This window comes from Leptopilina boulardi, unplaced genomic scaffold (assembly GCF_019393585.1).
Source record: "Leptopilina boulardi isolate dan_hultmark-lab unplaced genomic scaffold, ZJU_Lbou_2.1 LbouV2_341, whole genome shotgun sequence".
In the NCBI taxonomy this organism is placed as follows: Eukaryota; Metazoa; Arthropoda; class Insecta; order Hymenoptera; family Figitidae; genus Leptopilina; species Leptopilina boulardi.
Window position 1 is genome coordinate 174,146 of NW_026137909.1, and position 23,475 is coordinate 197,620.

The 23,475-nt window shown below is 27.6% G+C and overlaps 1 protein-coding gene across 3 annotated transcripts in view; it reads right to left on the reverse strand.

The window, feature by feature from the left end:
* LOC127285724 (uncharacterized) overlaps positions 1-19,985 on the reverse strand; it is a 28,778-nt gene extending 8,793 nt beyond the window's left edge. Inside the window, exons 1-8 of one of the 3 annotated variants that reach the window (XM_051311862.1) lie at positions 19,836-19,985; positions 17,142-17,208; positions 15,291-15,415; positions 14,925-14,999; positions 8,566-8,640; positions 6,864-7,118; positions 5,066-5,276; positions 4,481-4,625 (exon numbers count right to left, since the gene is read on the reverse strand). In XM_051311862.1, coding sequence (XP_051167819.1) covers positions 4,481-4,625; positions 5,066-5,276; positions 6,864-7,118; positions 8,566-8,640; positions 14,925-14,999; positions 15,291-15,415; positions 17,142-17,196 — 941 coding nt within the window. In that variant the 5' untranslated portion in view covers positions 17,197-17,208; positions 19,836-19,985. Of the gene's footprint in view, positions 1-4,480; positions 4,626-5,065; positions 5,277-6,863; positions 7,119-8,565; positions 8,641-12,466; positions 12,721-14,924; positions 15,000-15,290; positions 15,416-17,141; positions 17,209-19,835 lie in introns of those variants that run through there. The other 2 variants (XM_051311863.1, XM_051311864.1) reach the window with 2 other exon arrangements.
* Positions 19,986-23,475: the final 3,490 nt, after the last annotated feature.

Here is a 23,475-nt window from a genome sequence, read left to right on the forward strand (position 1 = left end):
TCACTTGCTAACAGTTCTTGCTACTGACAATTAATAAAATTGTATTTTTAAACTGTAATTATTAAAAAGTTGTATTTGTAATAGTTTTGTCAAAATTTATTTTTGAAATAAAATGAATAAAATAATTGCATATTAATTGAAATGAAATAGAAATACCAATTTTCAGGCGTTCAGGGTGGCGTAACCCCTTAACATCATATTATCAATTCTGTTTGTAATTTTTAATTATGTGTTAAAAATATCGTGAATATTATTTATAATAATATCCAATTGCTGTGAAAAAGAATAGAGATTTAGGACAGAAAGGATAGACGCAAGTCATTGACCTAGAATAGTATTCAATTTGCCATTTACGGTCAACCTGGATAATTTTACCCATGCAAAAACTATTATAACCATTGGTAACCTTTAATGAGTGAAATCTTTGTATTAAAATGTTTAAATTTGCCATTTAGTATAGGCAATGATTGATAGTTTAACTACAAAGGTACTAAATGAAATTACTTCATTTTTGTAAGTTAAGAGAACAAAATTTATATAGTCGTGAGTCTGGTAAAAAAAACTTTCGCAGGTTCGTATACATTATACTGGATCTCGGAAAGTTTTATAGCATTTCATACAATATTGCAAATAATTGTTGACAATTTAGTTGTGATGATGTATACGTAGCGCGATAATTTTAATTGTGCATTTTAAGAGAAAAGTATGGAAAACCAGCATTTAACAAGAAATGCATCATATCCTCAAAAAATTGTCAATATTTATATGTTTTTCGAGTTAAATTTAAAACTTTTCCTTTGAGAATATATTAAAAGGCTCATTAGTTTTAAATTGCTACATAATTAATACAAAAATGTATACTTTTTTACTAAATGTACATTTTATTAAAAATGCAGTACTTTATTTTCAAATTTGTTGAACAATGCCTGTAAAAAAATTTTTAGACTATCTACAGAAAAGATTTTGAACAGACTATACTATCAATAAAAAATTGTAGGCTATTTTATGAATAAACAAACTTTGCTGGTTATATTTTCCACAACCGCGGGGCTATTACACCCACAACTTTATGTTTCTATAACATTAACTCCAGCAAAAAGAATTTTTACAGCATCTAACTTGAATGGAAATCTGCAATAGTATGTCCACAACAAAACGCAATAGTTGAAATTTTTTTTTTATAATTGTTAATTTTAATGAAGCATTTGGTATAAAAGTTGCGATTTTCTGAATAAAATTACCTCGGTTGGCGATATCTGAGAAATTATTTCGCAAAGAAAGTAAATTACAAGTGATGTCCTAATAATGTGGAAATAGTCGAATATGTTTCAAAATATTCGTCTGATTCCAAGACTATTAGACATTCTATATAAAAGTTACTTGTTAAATATTTCATATTTATTTATAAAAATATTTAATTTTTAAACAAAACGGTTAGTTACATTTGAAATTAACTTAAATTACATTTACATTACACATTGAAGCAACATTGCTATCAATAAAATACTATCTTTAAAACGAAAATTTACATTAAACTTTTTAAAAGTTTAAATAAGATTGAAATATTTCTTCTAATAACATTTATTCTGCATTTTCTTTGGTAATACTCTTTGAAAGCTGTCTGAAAATAAAAAAGTCATTGCATTAAAAAAAAATTTTTAATTTTAAAAAATTGACAGCTCAAAAATTTAAATTTTATTATTTTTGATGCGACTATTTAAAATTACTAATTTAGAAAAAATAAATTTTTATTCAAAAACATTATTCAAATTAGTTCCAAAGAGATTTTTAATTACTTTCTCACAAACTACAATTATAAATACGCATGCATGGCAAATTTCAATTCTGTAGCTTTTAAATTGTCAAAATTAAAGTATGGAATACCTTTTTTTCAGGAAAAATGAGTTTTTCTTTTAAAAACCATATTCAAATTAATTCCAATGTAGTTGAATATAATTTTTCTGTAATCTAAGCGCAAAAATATGAATGGGTACCAAGTTTGAGCTTGTTAGATTGAAATGGCTAAGCATGGAGGGAGGGACATGAGTGAGAGAAAAAATGAATTTATAAATCGAAAAAAGTGCATCTGAAGTAGGAAAATTAAATTTTTCGAGCTGTCAATTTTTTTTTAATAAAACAAAGTTTAATAGGAAAAAATAGAAATTTATAAATAGAAAAAAATGGGACCCATGAATATGCACAAAATATCAATTAACCGAAAGGACAATTAACCGAATTGTTATTTGACCGAAGTGTCAAATATCAGAATTGTCATTAAACCGAATTGTCACTAAACCAAAAACTCACTTAACATAATTTTAAGTTGTCCGAATTGACATTTAAGAGAATTATCGTTCGCCCGAACTGACAAATTACCGAAATGTCAAGTATCCGAATTGTCGGACAATAGAATTGTCATTTAACCGACACGGCAATGGACAGAAATGACATGTCATTTAACCAACATGTCATTTTATCGACACGTCATTTAATCGAATTGTCAATTAATAGAATTCGGTTAAATGTTAATTTTGATATTTGACAATTCGGTCAATTGGCCTTTCGGTTAAAGTACAGTTTGGTTAATTGACATGTGGTGCATATTCATGCGTCCAGAAAAAATGCATCTAAAGTAGCAAAAGCAAAATTAACATTTTGCAGCTTTCAAATTTCTTTTGAATAAAAAAACACATTTTCTAAAAAATTATGGATGGGTTTTAAAATATTTTATTGTTAGCAAAAAATTAATTTTCTTCGATTTTCGAAAAAGGGCCAAAATAATTTTTTACTTAATATTTTTTATGACCATTAAATTCCTCACAAAAAAAAATTTCTCAAAAATTAAACATTACTTCCTGCATATAAGGAAATATATGGGTGATTCTCCGCGTAGCGCACGATTTGGTGTCTGAAACTTTAAAATATTATTTTATTGAAATGATAAATATCAATACATATTTTTGAAAATAAAGTGTTAAGAAATAAATATCCATGGTGGGTCGGACAAATTGTTCATAATTTTTTAAGTTTTTTAAACAAATTTAAAAAAAATTCTTTGCTTCTTGAATTCTATAAAATAGTGTACATTTTATTTACAATGTTTCTGGAAATTCTCGCGACAATTTACAAAAATATATATAACGCGAACGACAATTAAAAATTTTGATTTCGGTAATTTACGGAAATTTTTGAGGTAATTTATGGAATAATTATGTGGTAATTTATATAAACTTTATCTAAAATTCATGAAAATATGAAAGCATAACTCACAATTAAAATTTTTAAGTTCGGTAATTTATGGAAATTTTCGCGGTAATTTACAAAAATATACATAGCGCTAACGACAATTAAAATTTTTTATTTCGGTAATTTATGGAAATTTTCGCGGTAATTTACAAAAAAAAACATAGCGCGAACGACAATTAAAAATTTTGATTTTGGTAATTTATAGAAATTTATGCAGTAGTTTATGGAAATTTATGCGGTAATATATAGACATTTATGTAATTATTTATTACTTGCTTAAAGTTCAATGTTTAAAACAAATTGTTTTGCTTCACTTTCTATGTGCACTTATAGACACTTGAGTGATACACGCCGCTCAATGGAGGAAAAGCCTTACCATGACGCACAAGAAAAACTGATTTTTTCAAAAATGTATTATCGATTTTCAATCTGTTTCATATGCTTGTTATTTATATTCACTGAACTAATACTACTGCACTTCAATTGACATAAAAAATAAATAATTATTAATTTTATTGAGAAATATTTGAAGGCTATACCATGACGATTCTGTTATTACCTATGCACATTTGATGCTTTTGATGTGTGAAAAACAAAAAAAGTAATTCTGAAAGCAGTTTCCCTCTTAGTAATTCACTTAGGAGAGCTTATTGTTGCTGTTAACTAAGGTTGAGTATTCGATTTGATTTTTATGTAAAAAAATGCTATTTTATAAAAGGGTATACCATGACGCAAAAACGAGGATCAAGGATTAACACCCAAAAAATGAAATAAAATAAATTTTTTTTCACAAATGCTTTGTTTTTCACAATTCTACTAACATAAACAATACGAAACTATCAATAGTTTTTATATTGATTACTATACTTTACTAAATATAACATTTTTTTTATAAAAGTGGTACTGGGAACAGGTCATATCATGACATTTTGGCTCCTTAAAACAGCTTTTTAGCTAAATTATAAACTTTTGAATAAAAACGACTGTGGGCTTTTGTTTGTAAACATAGAAATTAGTTTTTCCTGTTGGATTTATTGCAATATGTACAATTGATTTTTTTAAAAATACGAGGGACATTGAGTTGTGCACTACGCGGAGAATCACCCATATAAATAAATCCAAGAACATTTTAAACGAACAAAAAAAATTTCAACAAATTAATACTTTATAAAAGTGTGGTAATGAATTCATTTGAAGCGGATTTCTATTAAATGAATGGTAATTTTTCACATACTTATTTTCAATTTGCTTTGGTTTCTTTTTAAACCTTTCTTTCTTAATGACGCCTCCTATTTTTTTTTTTAAATCTTCAGTTGTCAACGCAGACGCAAGTTTTTCAAGTGGTGGGATGTCTTCTTTCTCTAATGCAATAGCAACATCTATAATGAAATGAAAATGGAAATGATAATATTAATAACAATAATAATTTATTAATATTATTATTATTAACAAAATTTGCTTTAAATAAAAAAGTTACTTTGCTACAACTAAGAACAGAGCTCTATTTAGACAACTTAAGACTGGCCTATTGAAAATCCTTGCCGAAATTGTACAAGATCTTGTACATGTTCTCACCGGAACAGGTACAAGTTCAGCTGCTGAACATGAACATTTTCTTGTACAAGATCTTGTACAGGGATTTTCAATAGGGTGATCTTTTATCTCAAACCTGTGTCTCAACTACAAAAAATCATAACCGGGAGCGAGTTATACAAATTAAAAAACTGATATTTAATGTATAACGTATCCGCAACAACAATGTACCTGATAAAGGCAATATTACCCGACTCTCACCAAAATAGAAGTTAAAAATACGTACTGAGTATTTCATAGGCATGTCTGTCTGTTATTGGAATCATTTCCTCTTTTGAAACGCCTTCAGGTGGCCTGGCATTAGCCAAAAGCTTGTAATCACTGGGTTTCCAGTAGCCCAGAATAATGTTTCGCAATCTTTCATCGAGCTCGAGGGAATGTTGAGCTCTTTGTAGTGAAAATTTTTCAATGCAAACACCCGCAATTTTAGTCAGGATCTAAAATTTTTTTAATAACTTAAATAAAAAAAGTGCATTCTTTTTTAAGAAAACTGCTAAAATGTTAAATGTTTAATAAACCGGACACACAAGAAAATTTTTTATTAAGTGCGAAGACTGCCATATGGCAGGTATTTTTCTTTAGAAAGAGAAAAATCTAGTCCAAAATTCAGTTCGGTTCTAGTTTCCATTTTGCAGTCCTGGTGGATGCACCCATCTTTGATTTGTATGAAGTTTCCCCATTACTTTTAATCCAGAATTCAGTATGGTCAGTAACAAAAATAAACCCAGATTTTTATTTTGTATATATTTGTGAGTAAATATCTTCGATACTTAATTATATACGAAGCTGAAGTACGCAACGTTTATGATAAACGATTTTTAAAGAAATAATTTTTTAAAATGAAAAATTCTATAAATTTTTGTCTAAAAAATATTTCTTGTAGTTTTCATTAATTAACAAATTATAAAAAAATATTTTTTAGGCAAAACATTATAGAATTTTTCAAATTAAAAAATTATTTCTTTAAAAATCGTTTATCATAAACGTTGCGTACTTCAGCTTCGTAATTATATGACATCTATAATTTACTTAGATCCGCTATATCGAAATGAGCAGGGCATGCAAAATGTAATCAGAAACCAAACTCAAGGTCGGATTACTTTTTTTAGATATACGATGAAAGAAAGATCCTACCATATTAGTCTTCAAACTGAAAATTTTTTTCCATTTTGATCCAATTGAATACCATTTTTAAATTGAAAATATTTGTAAAAATGTTTGAAATCGTTATTTAAAAAAAAAGGTTTTATCTGTGGAGTTAAGATAGTGATAATGGGCTATTCTCCACGTAGTGTAAAAATTAGTTACTGCTATTCTGACATTCTTTTTTAAATTTAATAAAAATTAAATTCTAAACTACTTCTAATCTTGCTCTAACATGACGCTGAGGCTTTATCATGACACACAAAAAACATTAATTCTTCGGTGTTAAAATTGTATACTTTTGAGAAATGTAAAGTAGAATTAAAAATTTCAAGATGGTGGACCAATATGGTGTCAAAAGTAAATAAAAATTTAAGAATTTTGGGCAATACTCTTCTAATTGCTAAAAAGTCAATGGATTCGCTTGAATTTTGATATTATAAGGGTTTTGGGATCGATCATTTTGAATCCGATGTCTACTTTCAAAAATTCAAAATGTCAGATCCAAAATGGCGTACAAGAAAATGTTTCTAATCCTATGCGAAAAAGGGAAGTTCGTCCTTAACGGATGTAACGGGTACAATTCAAAACGTAGTCTGACCGTGGTGACTCTACCCTATCAATTTCAAATTTGTAAGTGGTACTGGAGACAGACTTCACTATGATGATTTAACTCTCTAATTTGCAAGTGAAAAAGAAATTATATTGATATGAAAAAGTGACTGTAGGATATTGCTTGTAAACATAAAAGCTACTTTGTAACGTTGGATTTATTTAAGTTTATCCAAATAATTTATAAAAAAAATATAAGAGACATAAAATTATACGCTACTTGGAGAATCACCTCTATATTTTGCAAAATAACAACACAAAAAATTTACCCTCGTGGGTTCTGCAGAAGAAGAGGAAGATTCTTCTGGAACTAGATCTGTTGCTCGATTATTTACGAGACTTGACACGTTTTGATTAATTGAAAGCAGCACATCCTTCATTCCCTGTTGGCTGATTTTAAATGCATGATTTTCTGATTTTAACATAATATTTTCCTCTCTAATGTCACGATTTTTTTTTTTTAAGTTAATAATTTCAGCATCTTTTGCTGCCAATTGAACTTGCAACTTTTCGATTTCTTCGCACTTAAAAAAATTATTTTGATTAAGATAGTGCTTAGTTTGAAACTGTGTAATAGGTTAAACGTAAATATTATCACGGGATATATAAAATTCGAACTATTTATACGACTATGTATACTGTCGAGCATTTTATGGTTTGCCCACTCTAGGAATTAAAGACATTATGAAAAGTTAAATACTTCGTTTTTTAGTAAAGATAGAAAAGCGAGAAAGAACTTTAAAGTTTATATATATATATAAAGCTCTTATGTAGAAAAATATGAAATTTATATTATTTATACTTATGAATAAACTGCGATAAAGATTGGAAAATAATTTTGAATTTTAAGAAATGAAAAAAAAGCTTAAAGTAAGCAACAAAACTTTTAAGTTAATATATATGCAACCAAAATTTAGCTGATGCAACAAAAAATTTTGTTCTCAAATTTTAGTTGGCACAACTAAACAGTATATGACACAATTCAATAAAAAAAGGAAATTTTCGCTTTAAGAACATTTTTAAAGGAAAAAAATAGTTTAAAAAAATCTGAATTTAAATTTTTTATAATCTCATCATAAGAGAAAGTATTATTTAAATTTAGATATAATGAAAAAAAGTATGCATGCGACATCAGTCGGCCACTTTCCGAAGACCTTTCAAAATAATTTTTTTTGCACTTACAGAAGCATATGCTTTTTTATAATGATACTGCAAATGTTTAGTAACAAACAAATTGTTTCTTTCACATACTCTCTAAATATGAATTAGTACACTGAGAGAAGTTTAACGCAACATGTGCATTTTTTGAGGGACAGATATTGTACCTCAATTATGTGCAGACGCAGTACTAAAATCGAACAGCAGCAGCGCCAATTGAGTACAGATTCTGACCTAACTTGTGGGACAAACGATTTAGTACAGTATCTGTCCACCAAAAAGCGCAGCTGCGATACAATTTAGAACCGATGTTGCTCGAAAGGTTAGGTTCACTATCTGAACGTGTGTTTAGTACGAAATCTGTGTTTAACTTTTCTCAGTGTAGAAAATTATATTAATGAAACAGTGAGAATTCGTTTTTTATTTCTATAGGTAGTTTTCTACTAATTTTTAGTAGAAAACTACTAAAAAAGCTGAAAATTTTTTATTTTGGATTCGTGTTTAGTATAAAAACTCCCTTTGGAAACATTATTTATTGATTATTATTGTTATTATTTGAACATCTATTTTCTTAAAATGTTTCAGAACATTTTTTGGCAGACATGAAACGTTATTAAAACGAACGTGATTTTTTTCCGACTGGGTATCCATATAAAAGTAAATGTATTTTTTCTCCATGTTAACAATATCAAAAGTCAATGTGAAAATAATTTTAAAATATTTTTTTAAGTGAAGTACTTAGCCAAATCCCGCGATAATAACCACATTTACCCTATATATTACATATAATGCAAAATTATTATGTATAATTACTTTTTGAGATTCATTGTTTGGAGTAGTCACATTTTCGACTGTTTTGTCAGTCGAGACATTTTGAGGTTTGACATTCTAAAAATCAAAAATAATAATAATTTATGAAGAGGAATTGAATATTTAATTAAAAAATTATTGGTCAAAATCAAGATATCACCTTTCGATATTTAATTTTTATTCTCATTTTCTAAGTTTGTTGATTAATTTTTTCATTTTCTGATATTTCACTAATTTTTCAAGTTTACATTTTCTTTATTTTGGTGGATTACACGTTGGTTTATCACACTAATTTCATTGATTCTACTTGGCCAATTATAGTTTTCCAAAAACAAAATTCTTTCTTTTGAAGTATTTTTTGAAATAAAATTGAATCTCAGCCATTCCGGATGAAAAAACTTGCACAAGAAAATGTACATGCCCAGTGAGCAAAAAACAAAATTTTCATGTCTGCCAAATAATGTTCTGGAACATTATTTGAACATCTATGTTCTTAAAATGTTCCTGAACATTATTTGGCGGACATGAAACGTTCTAAAAACGTCCATAAAACGTTTTTAGAACGAACATGTTTTTTTGTCCACTGGGTATTGTTGTACAAATTTTTTTGTGCAGATTTCATGTTCATTTTCTTGTACCAGATGTGGAACATTTTCTTGTACATTTTCATTTTTGTTTTTTAAATTAAAAATTAAATATTTTAAAGGCTGCGCAGTAGTTTTCTTAAGCCTTTACAGCTGCGCAATGATTTTTAGCATGCATAAGTGAAGAATCTTAATAATTATAACTTATTAAAGTTTCAAATTTTTTTCAAAAACATTTTTTGTACAAATGTTCTTGTACAAGAACATAAACGTGTTCATGTAAAAGTACTTGTACATGAAACCTGCGCAAGAATAGGTACAAAAACATGTACATTTTCTTGTAAAAGTATATTTTCTTGTCCAAAATCTTGCACAAGTTCTGATAAAAGAACATGTCTCAATTCCGGATGCTCAACTTGTTCAAGAACATTAATTGAACCCTCACAACACAAGGATATTAAGGATATCCCTGGGACGTCCTGGGGTTATCCATTTGCTTTTGGCGATTCGGATATCCCTAAGATATCCTCTGGATATCCATGGACATCTCTAAGATATCCCAGGGATATCCAAACCGCCGAAAAAAAATCGATATCCCCAGGACGTCCCAAGGATATCCTGAATATCCTTTTGTTGTGAGGGAACATATACAAGAAAATTTACGAGTTCATTCATGAACATGTACAAGAACTTGTACATTTTCTTGTACAAGTTTTTTCATCCGGGATAATCAGCTTATGTATACTGCGCATGCGCTGTGCTGTAGTTTTAAATGCTTATTTTGTACAATGTTCTTTCTACAATTTTAAAATTATTAAATTATTTTTTACAATTAAAAGAAATTCAAATGAACGAAAAAATTCTTTTTTAGAAAAAATATTACTATTTAAAAGTGTTTCAAATGTAAAATAAATATAACAATGAAAAATTAAAAATTTATTAATTAGAAGTACAACTCAACTCCTAACACAGCCCCACAAAAAAATGTCGTGCACGGCGTACTAGTATAGTCATTCCCTATGTATTTTGACGCGCTGAACACGAATCCGAAGTCCGTTTTGCTCCATCTCGTCAGGATTTTTTTTCTAACCTTAAAAAACCTTTTGGCTTTTTGAGAGGTAGGCTATTTTTTTAAAAAATTGATGAATTTACTTCAAACTTGGTATCTAGGGTTTTTTTAAGTCGCTGGTTACGAATCAGAAGTTAGATTTTCAAAATTCAAAATGGCGAATCCAAAATGACGGACGAAAAATTTAAAAATTGATGGATCAATCAATTTTAAAAAAAGCCTACCTTTTAAAATCAGAAAGGTTTTTTAAGGTTAGAAAAAAATCCTGACGTGATGGAGCAAAACGGACTTCGAATTCGTATTCAGCGCGTCAAAATACATAAGAAATGACTAGTCTAGTCCGCCGCGCACGACACTTTTTTTGTGGAGCTGTGTAATTAATAAATAATACATATAATTATAACTATCCATACAACAGTAATATATCCCTCGCTATTGTTTTTGCTTTTAAAATTTTTTAGGTCAGGATAAGAACACAAAATTAGTTTATATAAAACAAAAATAAATAAATAAAAGGAACATTATAATTTACTTATCAATTATTGACGGAAAAAACTTTACTACTAATATTATTGAATAAAATATAGACAAAAGTAATATACGGCATCATTTTTCATATATAAAATCCACATTACGTAAAACGTTGACGTCTTTAAACATTTTTCTTTATTATAAATTTAATGACAACGGAAAAATCGTTTGATTTACATTTAAAAACACACGTAAAAGAAAAAAAATAAATGACGTTTTGGCATATAATTCTCGCGTAAGATATTCTAGGGATATTCTCCACGAGATATCCCTTTTTATCCTAGGGATGAAAATGGGATATTCCTTGTTATGTGGGTATATGGATGGCTTTTTCCAAAAAACATCTCCTGAAGCCAGCTCTCTGATGGTAATTACATATAAGTAATTACATATAAGTAAGTAATTTTTTTGGCATTTTGAACAACTCATTTTGAATTTTCAAAATATTGTAATGCCAGTTTTGTAAATCACTGCCAGATAGCCCAAAAACCCCCCTTTTAAAGTATTTAAAAGTTTTGGTACTTTCTTCTAATAAAAGAACATAAATTTATAATTGATCTTGATTGACCTTAAATTTTTTAAATTGAAAATTCTTTGTTAATAAAATTCATCTCTGAAATTTAATAGTGACAGATCGATTTGTAAGGTCTTTAATATATTTTATTTTTTTCCAACATTAATTGAAAAATGGATCTCGTTTTTATTTTAGCAGTTATCAGCAATAACTAAAGTATTCAGCTGTTTACTTTCAGTTAGAGAATCGAACAATTTTAGCTGATTCCTGACACTGTAAATTAAATTTTCTTCTGTCGAATGAAGGTCAAACATCAACTATATAAGGACTAAAAATTCAAGTTCCCATTTATTTGAAAAGAATATTATCTAATAAATTTAAATTAATTTTTTTATTATTTGATTTATAATTAATTATTAAAATCAATAATTCATTCAAATAAATTATTGTTTAATTTATAGTAATTCTCATTTAACAGAATTAATAAAATTTTTAAATAATATAATATCTTTGTTTTATCAAATTTTCATTTTTATTCGTTCCAATTTTATTTAAAAAATCAGGTAAATCAAAATTTTGTTGATTTAAATGTAGAGTAAATACAAATTAATGTAACAACAACTGAGAGTGAACTGCGCTATTGTCGATGTGATTCTCGGTCTTGTCCACGTTCAAGTAAAGGCTTTTATGTAGTAATCGGCCATTTTCAGCTCTCCCCGAAGAACGACCGCTCGTCAGTCCACGATGCTGAAGTACGCAACGTTTATGATATACGATTTTTTAAGAAATAGTTTTTTAAAATGAAAAATTCTATACTTTTTTTTCTGAAAAATATTTCTTGTAGTTTTTATTTATCAACAAATTATAAAAAATATTTTTTTAGATAAACAATTTTTTAATGTTCCGTTTTCAATAAAATTTTATTTCTAATCGTTGATCATAAACGTTCTTTTCGTCTCAGAAATTCTACCTTTCTGAGTCGACACGAGGTCCATATATATATAGTCGACTGTACATATGATGTACAATATTTGTGTTTTAACGGAAGGAGAATCACGATTAAATAAATAACCGTTCCCCTTGCCTGGTTTTCGAATTGCGGAAAATTCTTTCCTCGACTTAACCAATTTATCACAAAGGGAAGTTTCGCTCCATCCTCGCCAGTTAATGTGAGTGAGACAAGACATGAAATAAAAAGAGACTCACCAACACTGACAATGCGGGATGAGGATGACCAACTGCCACTGCTTCGATAAATGATTAAAACAACAGATCACACTAGATATCTCACAAACTAGAATTACAATTCAACAATGCTATTTATTAATCGAAATACTGAAAAACTATATATGCAATAAAATGAAGGGTTGAGGAGAACTCAAAACGCGACTTCTTATTCTAAAAATCCAAATAGAACTGATAGATCAGCGACGCTGACTTCCCCCTTGATCCTGGTCGATAGTGGGGTTCACCTAATAGGTCTCTCCTCGTCATCCCCATAGCCTTGTCCTTCTTCCGGGTAAAATTTGGCGGTAAGCTGTAAGGAAATTTCGGAGAGCGACGCTGACAATCGGGCCTTTTCGCATCTCACATGCGCAATTCATTTGAAAGAAAAATCTGCTAAGACCTAGGTCTATGACAACGCTGACCATGACATTGCGCGACTATACGAATATGAGTGAAATGAGACGCAGAGTAAATCGACAATACCAAGTAACGAAATACTTCGTTACAATGTATAGATGCATTCTCGGACACATTTTCGTACGCGTATAACGTGTTTGTTATATTACTTTAATTATCCTATTTCACTCAAGATGAATGCTCCTTAATGTAAAATATAAATAAATGAAATCTTGATAATAGGTAATAACAATCATATTTGATTCATTATTAATAATAATATTTTGATTGATAATAAAGTAAATGTAATATGATTTACTTAATTTTTTAAAAATGTTTTTTAATTTATAGTTATATAAATTGTTGTCACTTGTTTTTATTTCAGTAATTAATCATTTTTCTATGTACATATTATCACATATAAATGTTATATATTATTAATTTATTATTTAATTAATATTACTCGAAACAAATATTTTCTATTAATTGATTAACAAATTTTCAAATAGAAAATAGAATTTTTTATTTAAACAAATATATTTATTTGTTAAAAATAATACTTTATTTTAAAATAATATTTTATTAAATAATAATACTCATTATAATTTTTAATTCATTGAATTTACATTTTTAAGATAATTTTTGTTTAACAGAGTCTAATTTTAATTAATTATTATATTATATAATAAATTTTTAAAAAATTATTTTGTTTTTAGTAATATTATTTATGTATGATAATAGGTACAGTCATTTGATTGATTATGAAAATCATAAAAGTTTTATCAAAGTTAATACATATTTAGTTATATAAAAACGATTCCACGTTAGATTTCAGTCGTCATTTAAAATTTGTTCAAACATATTTTGGTTTCATTCTTCAGAGAAAAAAACGTTTATGTACCCATTTACTTTTTATGGACTGCCAAGTTTTCGAATTATAAATTTTTAAAATTTTTGCTTTTATAAATAGACCTATTTTTAATGACATATAATTCAAGAACTTGAATTTAGAAAAATTTTAGTAAAAAAAAATGGTCTTACCAGGGAATAATAAGAATAATTTGAAAATATAAAATAAAAATTTTTTTAAATTATAAAAAAAAATAAAAAAGATTTTATTACTTTAAATAAAGAAAATATAGCAAAAATAAAATTTTGTGTGAAACAAATTTTTACTGCTACAAAAGTGTAATACTACCTTAAAGAAACCATATTGAATTCAACTTTTAGCATTTAATTTGTAACCCAAAAGTTGTAATATCAACATGGGAACTGGATATTTTTTTGATTTTAAATGCAAGACATTAAAATTTTTATAATGCGACTTTTAAGAAGTTTCCTGACATTTTAAGGTTTTCTATTAATAAAACAAATACAGGTTTTCCATATTTCAAGGTTTCAGACTATATACTGCTGTAGGATTGGCATATATTAAAGGATGTTATCGCGACATCGCATGTAATGCACTGTAAAGGCAATAAATTGAAATGTATTCAAATTTTTTTAATCAATTGGGTAAACACTTTTTTGGGAATTTTCTGAACTTATTACCAGATAGGTGGCTTTAGAGGATGTTTTGACGAAATAATTATTATTCAATAATTAAATAATTTTAGTGATAAATTATGCGATAAATTAACAATATTTTTCGCACATTAAATTTCTTTTTTTTTGAAAAATCCATTACCCAACTGTCGATACAGTTAGTTATGTATATTATTTTAAAGTCAATAAAATCCTTAAGTGTATTATTTATTAATTAGGAGTTTGATTGCACCCACAATTAAAAAAGTTTAAATTTTTCATTGTTGTTATATTTTTTTTTCATTTTGAACACTTTTAAATATGAATATTTTTTGTCCAACAAATTTTCTTTGAATCAACAAAACCTGTTTTCTGTGCACGTTCAATAATTTTAAGATAAACATAATATTAAGAACAAATCAAACCTAAACAAATTAAATAAAAATTTTTTACAAAATATTTTTGTAGATAGTCTTGTTTTTGACCGATATTTAAGTGATAAATATTAAAAACTTACATCAGCTAACATCAATTTAGCATTCTCATTGTCGTAAGTTTTATCCAACTCCAATCTACATTTCTTAATTAATCTCTGTAAGAATGCAAAATTATACATTTATACATATATACATTTATCTACTTCCTCGGAAATATAAGTGTGCTAAAAACATGATTTAATAACAAAAGGGAAATATTTAGACTGCTTAAATCTTCATAAAAGTTTTACAGAACATTTTTAAAATATTTTCCTTTCAATATCCCTGAATAAATCAATTTTTGTAAAGTTATGAAGTTTAATGAAACCTTAAGAATAAAATATAAAGAATGAGTTTGCGAACAATTTTTATGACTATTTTACTTTTCTTTTTATAAAATAACTTACTTGGTCAACTTGAGCTTTTTTTTTCAAGGCATTGACAGTACTTTTTTTTATTTCCTTTGACGTAACGTAGTCATCGGGAGAAAAAATTGGTTTCGGTTTTCTGACCCTACCTCCTTTCCTCACATCTTTAAAATCAAAACCAGTTTTTATTAATTTCGCAATCCCCAAACACCGTGGGAATTATATTTTTTTAATCTTCAAAAAATGAAACTCAAATGTGCGATTTCAAGACAAATTTATAAGAATAAATTTAATTCAAAAAATAAAGATAAGATTTATAAAAAATTATAAAAACACTACTATATAAATATTAGTGTGGCCCAAAAAAAGTCATACTGCCGCCCCATAGAATTGTTCCCACTGGAGTAAAAGAGACCCGCATTTTTTTCAAATTAAAATCGGTTAATTATTTAGTGATGCCGTCAGGCCCTTGAAGTTTCCCATGAATTTTATATGGAAAAAACTGCTTTTTCGTAAACTTGAAATAATTTCGTTAAAACTTAATATTTTTTAATCGGCCAACGGTATTTCTCTTTAGAAGTGTTCAAACTATAAAGTTCTAATAATTATTTTCAAAAAATTAAATCAACTATTTTTAAAAGGTTCCAAAAAACCCCATAAATGCAAAGAAAGGTAAAATACATGTTTAAAAATATCTCTATTTTATAGCTATTTTTCGAATAGATTAAATTTTTATTAAGAAAAAATTTGTTAAAAAAATAAAATTGTTAAATTTTTTTTAAACAATTATTGTTATTTATTTATTTTTTCAAAGTTAGGCTATAAAATAGGATTTTTTTCTGAATATTACAACTTACCTTGTTGACTAAATCATACAACCAGTAGAAACTGATTGTCAAAAATGACAATACGATATTTTCAAACAATTTATGATTGCTATTTATTAATGTTTAAAACATAAACTAATAAATTTGGCTGTATGGTATAGTCAACAAGATAAGTTGTAAAATTCAGAAAAAACTGAAATTTTATAGCTTTATTTTGAAAAAATAAATTACAATGATTAGTTGAAAAAATTTTTTTAACAACATTCTTTATTTAACAATTTTTTTATATTATATGCTGTATAACATATTCAAAAATGTCAATAAAATCATCTAAAATACTTTTGAACATATAACATGAGATATTAATTTTCAAGAAAAAAATTAAAACTTTTAAAATTTATTTGTTTATACAATTTGCACAGGATAAAATTTTTTTGATATATCACTTCTATAGATTTTTTTAAAAAATGATTCGATTTCAAAGAAATATGGCTTATTTTCTTGAGAATAATACATCAGATATACGAAAATGCTAATTAATAAATAATGTTATTCTTCTAAATATTAAAATTTCTTATACTTATTATTGCAACATTATATTTTACTAACTTAAATATTTAAAATATTCATTCTTTATTTTTAAATTTAAATAAGGTATAAAAAAATTATTTGTGGCATGCTCTGGAGTAAGGCACCTTAGAAAGCAAACGAATATTTACGAAAATATTTCACTCTTTTTTTACTTCATTACGCCGTTCATGTAAGGTGCATTTTCAAGTCAGATTCAATTTCATGTTTAAAAATTATTTTTTTTTCGAATAACAATTTTTTTACAAAACTGAGAAAATTAAATTAAATTTAAAATAATTAATATTTTGAATGTAAAATATATTGCATAAATAATTACTTTAAGAGTAATTAAATAAATACAAAAATACCAGATTTCAAAACATTACTAAACTTGAAGTTCTACTTCAGGTAAATTATATGTTCATATTTCCAAAAAAAACCATTATTAATTTTAAAAATAATTTTCATCGGTAGGGTTAAGAAATAAATTTACCGTTTGAAGATGCAGCAGCATCTTTTTCACGAATGCTAACTTCTTCTTCTTCCATTGTACTGTATTTCTGAAATGAATCGAGCGATTGTTTTCAATAACAATATCTAGAGTTAATACATTAGTTTACATAAAAACAGTGGCGGATCCAGAATTCATTTATAAAAAGGCGGTTTCGATTTTTGAATTCTCCACTACATAGAAATAAAATTTAAATTTAAAGGACTTGTACCTCACTAAAATATTTTTTATGAATTTAAAAGAATGTAAGTAAGTTTTTCATAATTAAAAAAAGAATTTTTACGGAGTGAGAGGTGAGAAAACAAAAATTTTGATTCTTAATACACCGTAATAATGTATGCATTTAGAAAAAAGTTTTCAAAAATGATTTATTTTTAAGCAACGTCTTGCGACATAGCTGAAACTATTTAAAAAAATAAGTCGATTTTATCTTGTGTAGATAGAAATATTTCGAAAATATTGGAACAAGAAAACTAAACAAAAGGGGGGGATCCTTCTTTATACAAGAAGATTATGTTCATTTCATAAACATTGTGCTTCCTCAAAGAAAAAGATCTTTTGTCATATTTCATGTTCGTTCTTTTTATTATTTATATTATTTTTACGTTTCAAAATTTAAAGAAACTATTCCAAATTTAAACATCAAAAAATTTTCCAAAAAAAATTTGTGAACTGACGATGTAATTGAAGTCCACAACGTTTATAAATTTTTTTTCAATATCACCATAAAAACTTTCCTATTTCATAAAATAAATTTAAAAAATGATTCATCTATGAATCAAAATTTAAAAATCAAAATCATCTACTAAAATAATAAAAAATCATAAAAAAATTCAGATCAAATATATTACATGTGAAGAAAGATGTACACAAAAAACTGTACTGTTCTTTTTTAATATTTCTTATGACACCTAGCAGAAAAAAATTAAAACCCTTGTGTAATTATAAATCGTATGTTTTCAACCTCTCAATTGTAAAAAAATTGTAATGCAAGTTATACAACAAAATTTTTTTTTGAGAAGTAAAGACCAAAAAAAATTGTTGCTTTTTTATTGTGTATTGATCGAATTAACTAATTTTAATTAAAATTGCAATCAATGTCATTCTTATAAAATAAAGAAATAAAATTAAATTAATATAAAACAAGTTGTAAATTCAGATGTTCATTACATGAACATTTATCAGCAAAAAGATTTGCTTCCTCGTGGAGAAAGCATTAACATTCTAATAAATATTCATAAATAATATAATAATACATAAATTTGAGTTAAATTTAAAGAATTAATAAAAGTTAAAAAATCAAAAATTCAGATTTTAGCTAAAAATTTTGTCTTTAATCAAATGTATACTTTATATATATATATATATACCAATGGATTCGTTTCAATGCAAGGAATACAATTATTTTATATTTAAACTTGAATTTAAATAATCACAAAATTTTATAGCCAAAATGTGAATTTTTGATTTTTTAACTTTCATTAATTCTTTAAATTTAAATCAAAACTATATTTTATATAAAACGATCGATTCGTCTTGACGTAAGAAAGACGATTTTATTATATAAGACCTTAAATTTGGCAATTTAAAAATTTTTTCTTTTCAAAAATTTTTTTTAGAAAACAGACGATAACATTTTTTTTTGGGTATTTTTTAAAATCCTTTGGTCAGATTTGAGATATTAATTTGATAAATAAGCATACCAAATTTTATGTATATCCATTAAAACTTATTAAAGTTATCCTGTAAACAAAAAAAAGGGATCTATACACACATACACACATACATCTGGACAATTGATCAGGATCTCATATAACATGTTTCTATAAAGAGGAAAATTTGTTTCCGCCACTTTAAAAATTTTTGAAAATGAGACGACTACAAAGCTTCCCCAACGAGAAAGCAAAACCTTCGTTTTACATCCATATACAAATAATAAGAAATTATGGACTGTTGGGAAATTTTTTTTCTTCTGTAGATAAAAACCTTATATACTCTTGTTCAAATGATGTCATAAAACTGCTCGCATAAGGAAATCTTGAGCATATAGTTGAAAAAAAGTTTCTTAAATAAATAAAAAATAATAATAAATAATTTAAATAAATACCTAATCCGTCTGATAAAATCTTATATTATTTAATGTGTTACCCTTCATATCAGAAGTTAACTGAGTGATTTTTTAAAATTATTATAAATTCAATAATTTAGAATTTTGTTAAACTATCATATCATATATTTTATGCGAATTCCGTTCAATTTAACGAGAAGAAAAATATAATAGGCAAAATTCGATTAACTAAAAGTTATATTACATAAAAATTCAATTAAATAAGAAGTTTTAGATGGGAATTTTCTTTAAGTAGCAACATCTTTTAATTTATACTTATAAAAATAACCCAGAATGTTCTCTTAAAAATATTTTTTATTTTACAGAATTTAAATAATATACTTTTTTAAAAAACAACTTGTATGGAACAAATTGTTTCTCAAAAGCAAATTGACTGATTATAATCACATTCAAATATGTTATAATCAAAAATGAAATAATTGAGAAAAAAGCCAAAAATATTAGTTTTATCGGTTGACATAAACTTGTGGACCTTTCAATTACATGGCACTGTCAAAGGTTAATGCGTGAACAAAGGTGCAAAATTTATATTGTAAATGCTTACTTACCCAATTAAATTTTCCGTGAAGAAAATTTATTCCATTGGAAAAGAGACGCCAAATTTCACAATTTCACTCAATATCACAAAATTACAACTAACACTGTCTTTCACCGTGTAAAGGCCGGACAAGAACTGAATCCAGCAAGCATGGCAGAGAAAGCGCCGGCTCGGTAGCCTAAACCACCAGTTGCGTGCTATTACTTTTTTTTGACACTTGGCGCTGTTACCGGCAAGCTGAAATTTACCGACCCAACGTTTATCAAAATAATTTTAATAATAATTTGTTTTACACAGTTTTATTAAACTTAACCTTTTTTAATAATGTAATAAATAATTGAAATTAAATAATAAAATGCACTATTTAGTGAAAATGAATATTTTACAAACAAAGTTGAAAATGACAAAAACAATTTTAATGTAAATATTCACTATTATATCAAAATTACTAACATATTAATTAAACCTTTATTAATTATTTACATCTATTAAAATTTTCAAATAAAATTGTGTACGTTAATAAAACAAGAATGATAAAACATTTGAAGAGGAAAGAACCAGTTCTGACATCTAGCGTGTTTCGTGCGCGGCAATCTCATTATCGGCTAAGTGACATTCTACCGAAACACATAAACAGGACATTTATTACAAAATGTACTATTTTTTTTATTAATATGCACTATTCAAAACACAAAATATATAATTTAGACACATTAAATATTCATTAATATATACACATTTGGTTTTATCACAATTTTCACTTTTTCACTTTAAATATTTACGAAATAAAGCGAACATTAAAGTGACAGGTGGGCACCTTTTGACTTTCAACATTAATAATAAGTTAATAAAAGCTGAATTCAAATAAATTATTACAGGAATAAAACCTTGGATTAGTTATTTATTTATTCCAATAGTTTTTTTCACCATTTTCCACCTTTTTCATGGGTTTTTCCACATCGAACCGAAACGTGACTGAAATCGGACCGAGTTCAGTCCCATTCCAGTCCATGCGATCCGCCAGGGTTCGCCGCTGTCTTGTTGACCACAAAATATAATGTGGTCAGCTTGGAACACTTTTTCACCTTCTACGAAATTTCGAGAAGAAGGTGTACAATCACAAAATTTACAAACCTCCGAAATAGTTAATTTCATGTTTGTATAGAGTAATTTTAATGAAAAACAGTTAAAAACAATAAGAAAAGCCGGTGGTATATCGCACATTACATACTGTTTACATGCAAAGGTGCCTTCTTGTGACCGCCATGTTGCTATGTCATACTTGGTGTGACGTCACGATTTCAGATCCCAATAACTTTAGCGAATAGAATGATCGGGCCAAATAAACCCAATGGGTAAAATAGTTTCGAAATGTCCGATATTATAGTTCGCATATTAATTTTCGAGAGAATGGTTGGTGGTTTAACTGAATAAATAATATTATCATTGCGCGAATTCCACGAAACACCGAGAGTTTTTATGGTTTTGTCTTCGTTGAATTGGAGATTTAAATTGATTTTATCTTTTGGTATACCCTCTAACAATCGCGGATCGTTCGATGCTCATTGACGAATATTTAATCCACCTAATTTTCAGAGCTTTGTGATTCCCTCTCGTTTTTCAATTCCCTTTTTTACCGTTTTGGCGCCTGTGATACAGTCATCAACGTAAACATCTTCTTTCAGTATTTTAGGTGCTTCCGGGTATTTGTCCCCTTCGTCATCGGCCAATTGTTGCAATGCACGTGTAGCAAGAAAGGATGAAGAGCTTGTTTTGAATGTGACAGTATTTAGTTCGAAAACTTCAATGTTTTTACCATCACGCCTCCAGAACATTCTCTGAAATTTCCTATCCTCTTCACGGATTACAAATTGGCGATACATTTTCTCGATATCTCCGGTTAATACGAATTTATATGATCTAAATCGAATCATGTGAGCGAAAACGTCGTTCTGTATCGTCGGACCGACCATTAAAACATTATTTAATGAAATACCGGATTCCGACTTTACTGATCCATTGAATATTACTCTAACTTTCGTAGTTGCTAAGCCTTCTCTTATAACCACAAAGTGCGGCAAATAAAATCCAGCTTCTTCTTCACTTTTTACTTTTGACATGTGATTTAAATCAATATAATTTTGTAAATTCGCGTCGTATTGTCCTTTTAATTCTGGTGATTTATCGAGTTTTCGTTCTAAACTGTAAAGAAGTTTCAAAGCGATATCGCGCGAATTACCTAGTTCTTTGAGGTTAGCGCGAAACGGTAAGGCTACAACATATTTACCGCTACTATCTCGTTTGGTGTGATTTCGAAAATGATTTTCGCATTCTTTTTGTTCATCGGAAACGTGAACTTTGTCGTTTTCTTCTTCTAATTCCCAAAATTTCATTAAATCTGATTGCAAATCTGAAAGATGACATTTAATTTCCCGCGAAGTTGTAGATAAATTTGAAACGCTGCCACCTACAACCCAACCGAGTCGCGTTTTTTGGAGAATTAGTTCATTATCGGATCGCGGTACTAAGTCAATTTGTCATACACAGAATAGAGATAACGATGGGCCTGAGCCCAACAATAAGTCAACTGGTCGAGATATATGGAAAAGAGGATCAGCGAGTTGAATGTTTGCTGGAATTGGAATTAAATCACGAGAAATCTTTTGATTTGGGATCAAATTCGCGTTTTGAGAGATAATTAAAAAACTGAATGTTCTATGATCATAGCACTTGTTATAAATTGACTAGTTAATGAGATTTTAGATACGTGATTTCGCTGTTGACCGTGAAGTCGTGATATTAAATGCTATTTTTTCGAGGATGCGACCTCTTGGTGCAGAAGGGTATTGTGTTTTTCGCCACATACTACGCAATTACCGAATTTACAGTCATCGTCTCCGTGATTGTCTCGCATACAATTTATACATAAAGATGCGTCTGATATTATTTGAATCCTTTTAGGGACAGATAAGGCACGAAACTTTTCGCAACGGAAGAGATGATGAGTTTTCGTTCGACAAGCAGAACAAGATTTGAGAATCGAAGTTGCCAATGATGAATTGCTACCTTTAAAAGGTTTATTTTTATTTTCAGGTACGTTATTCGTTACCTTTTGGTTAACCGGATTTTTGGTTTCTCTTTGAGAAATGCGAGCTGCCGTTCGATATAAAAATTCGAGCATATCATCGAGTTTTGGAAATTCGTTTCTCTTTAGTGTCTCGTCCCACTTGTCTAAAGTACTTTTGTGTAATTTTTCTTCCAAGTTTTGAACGAGAATTTCTTCTGAAATATTTACCCCGAGTAATATTAATGATAAACGATGTTGCTGGGTTTCATCTGCTAATTTTATTAGACCTTCCGACGTTTGTTTTTCTTGTACTGGCAATCGTAAAATCAAACTTAAATGTCTCGAAATAATTTGTCGTTTGTCTCCGTAGGTTATTCTAATAATTCCCAAGCTTGTATATAATTGTTTTCTAAAATTGGAAAAATTGATACTTTTCGCGCCGCGTCCCCACTTAAGGCTGATTTTAAATATTGAAGTTTTTCAATGTTTGTTAAATCTGTCTGATCATGAACATACGAGGAAAAGGAGTTTTTGAAAGAAAGCCAGTCTTCAATCCGCCCATAGAAAGTAGGAGTTTTTGCTT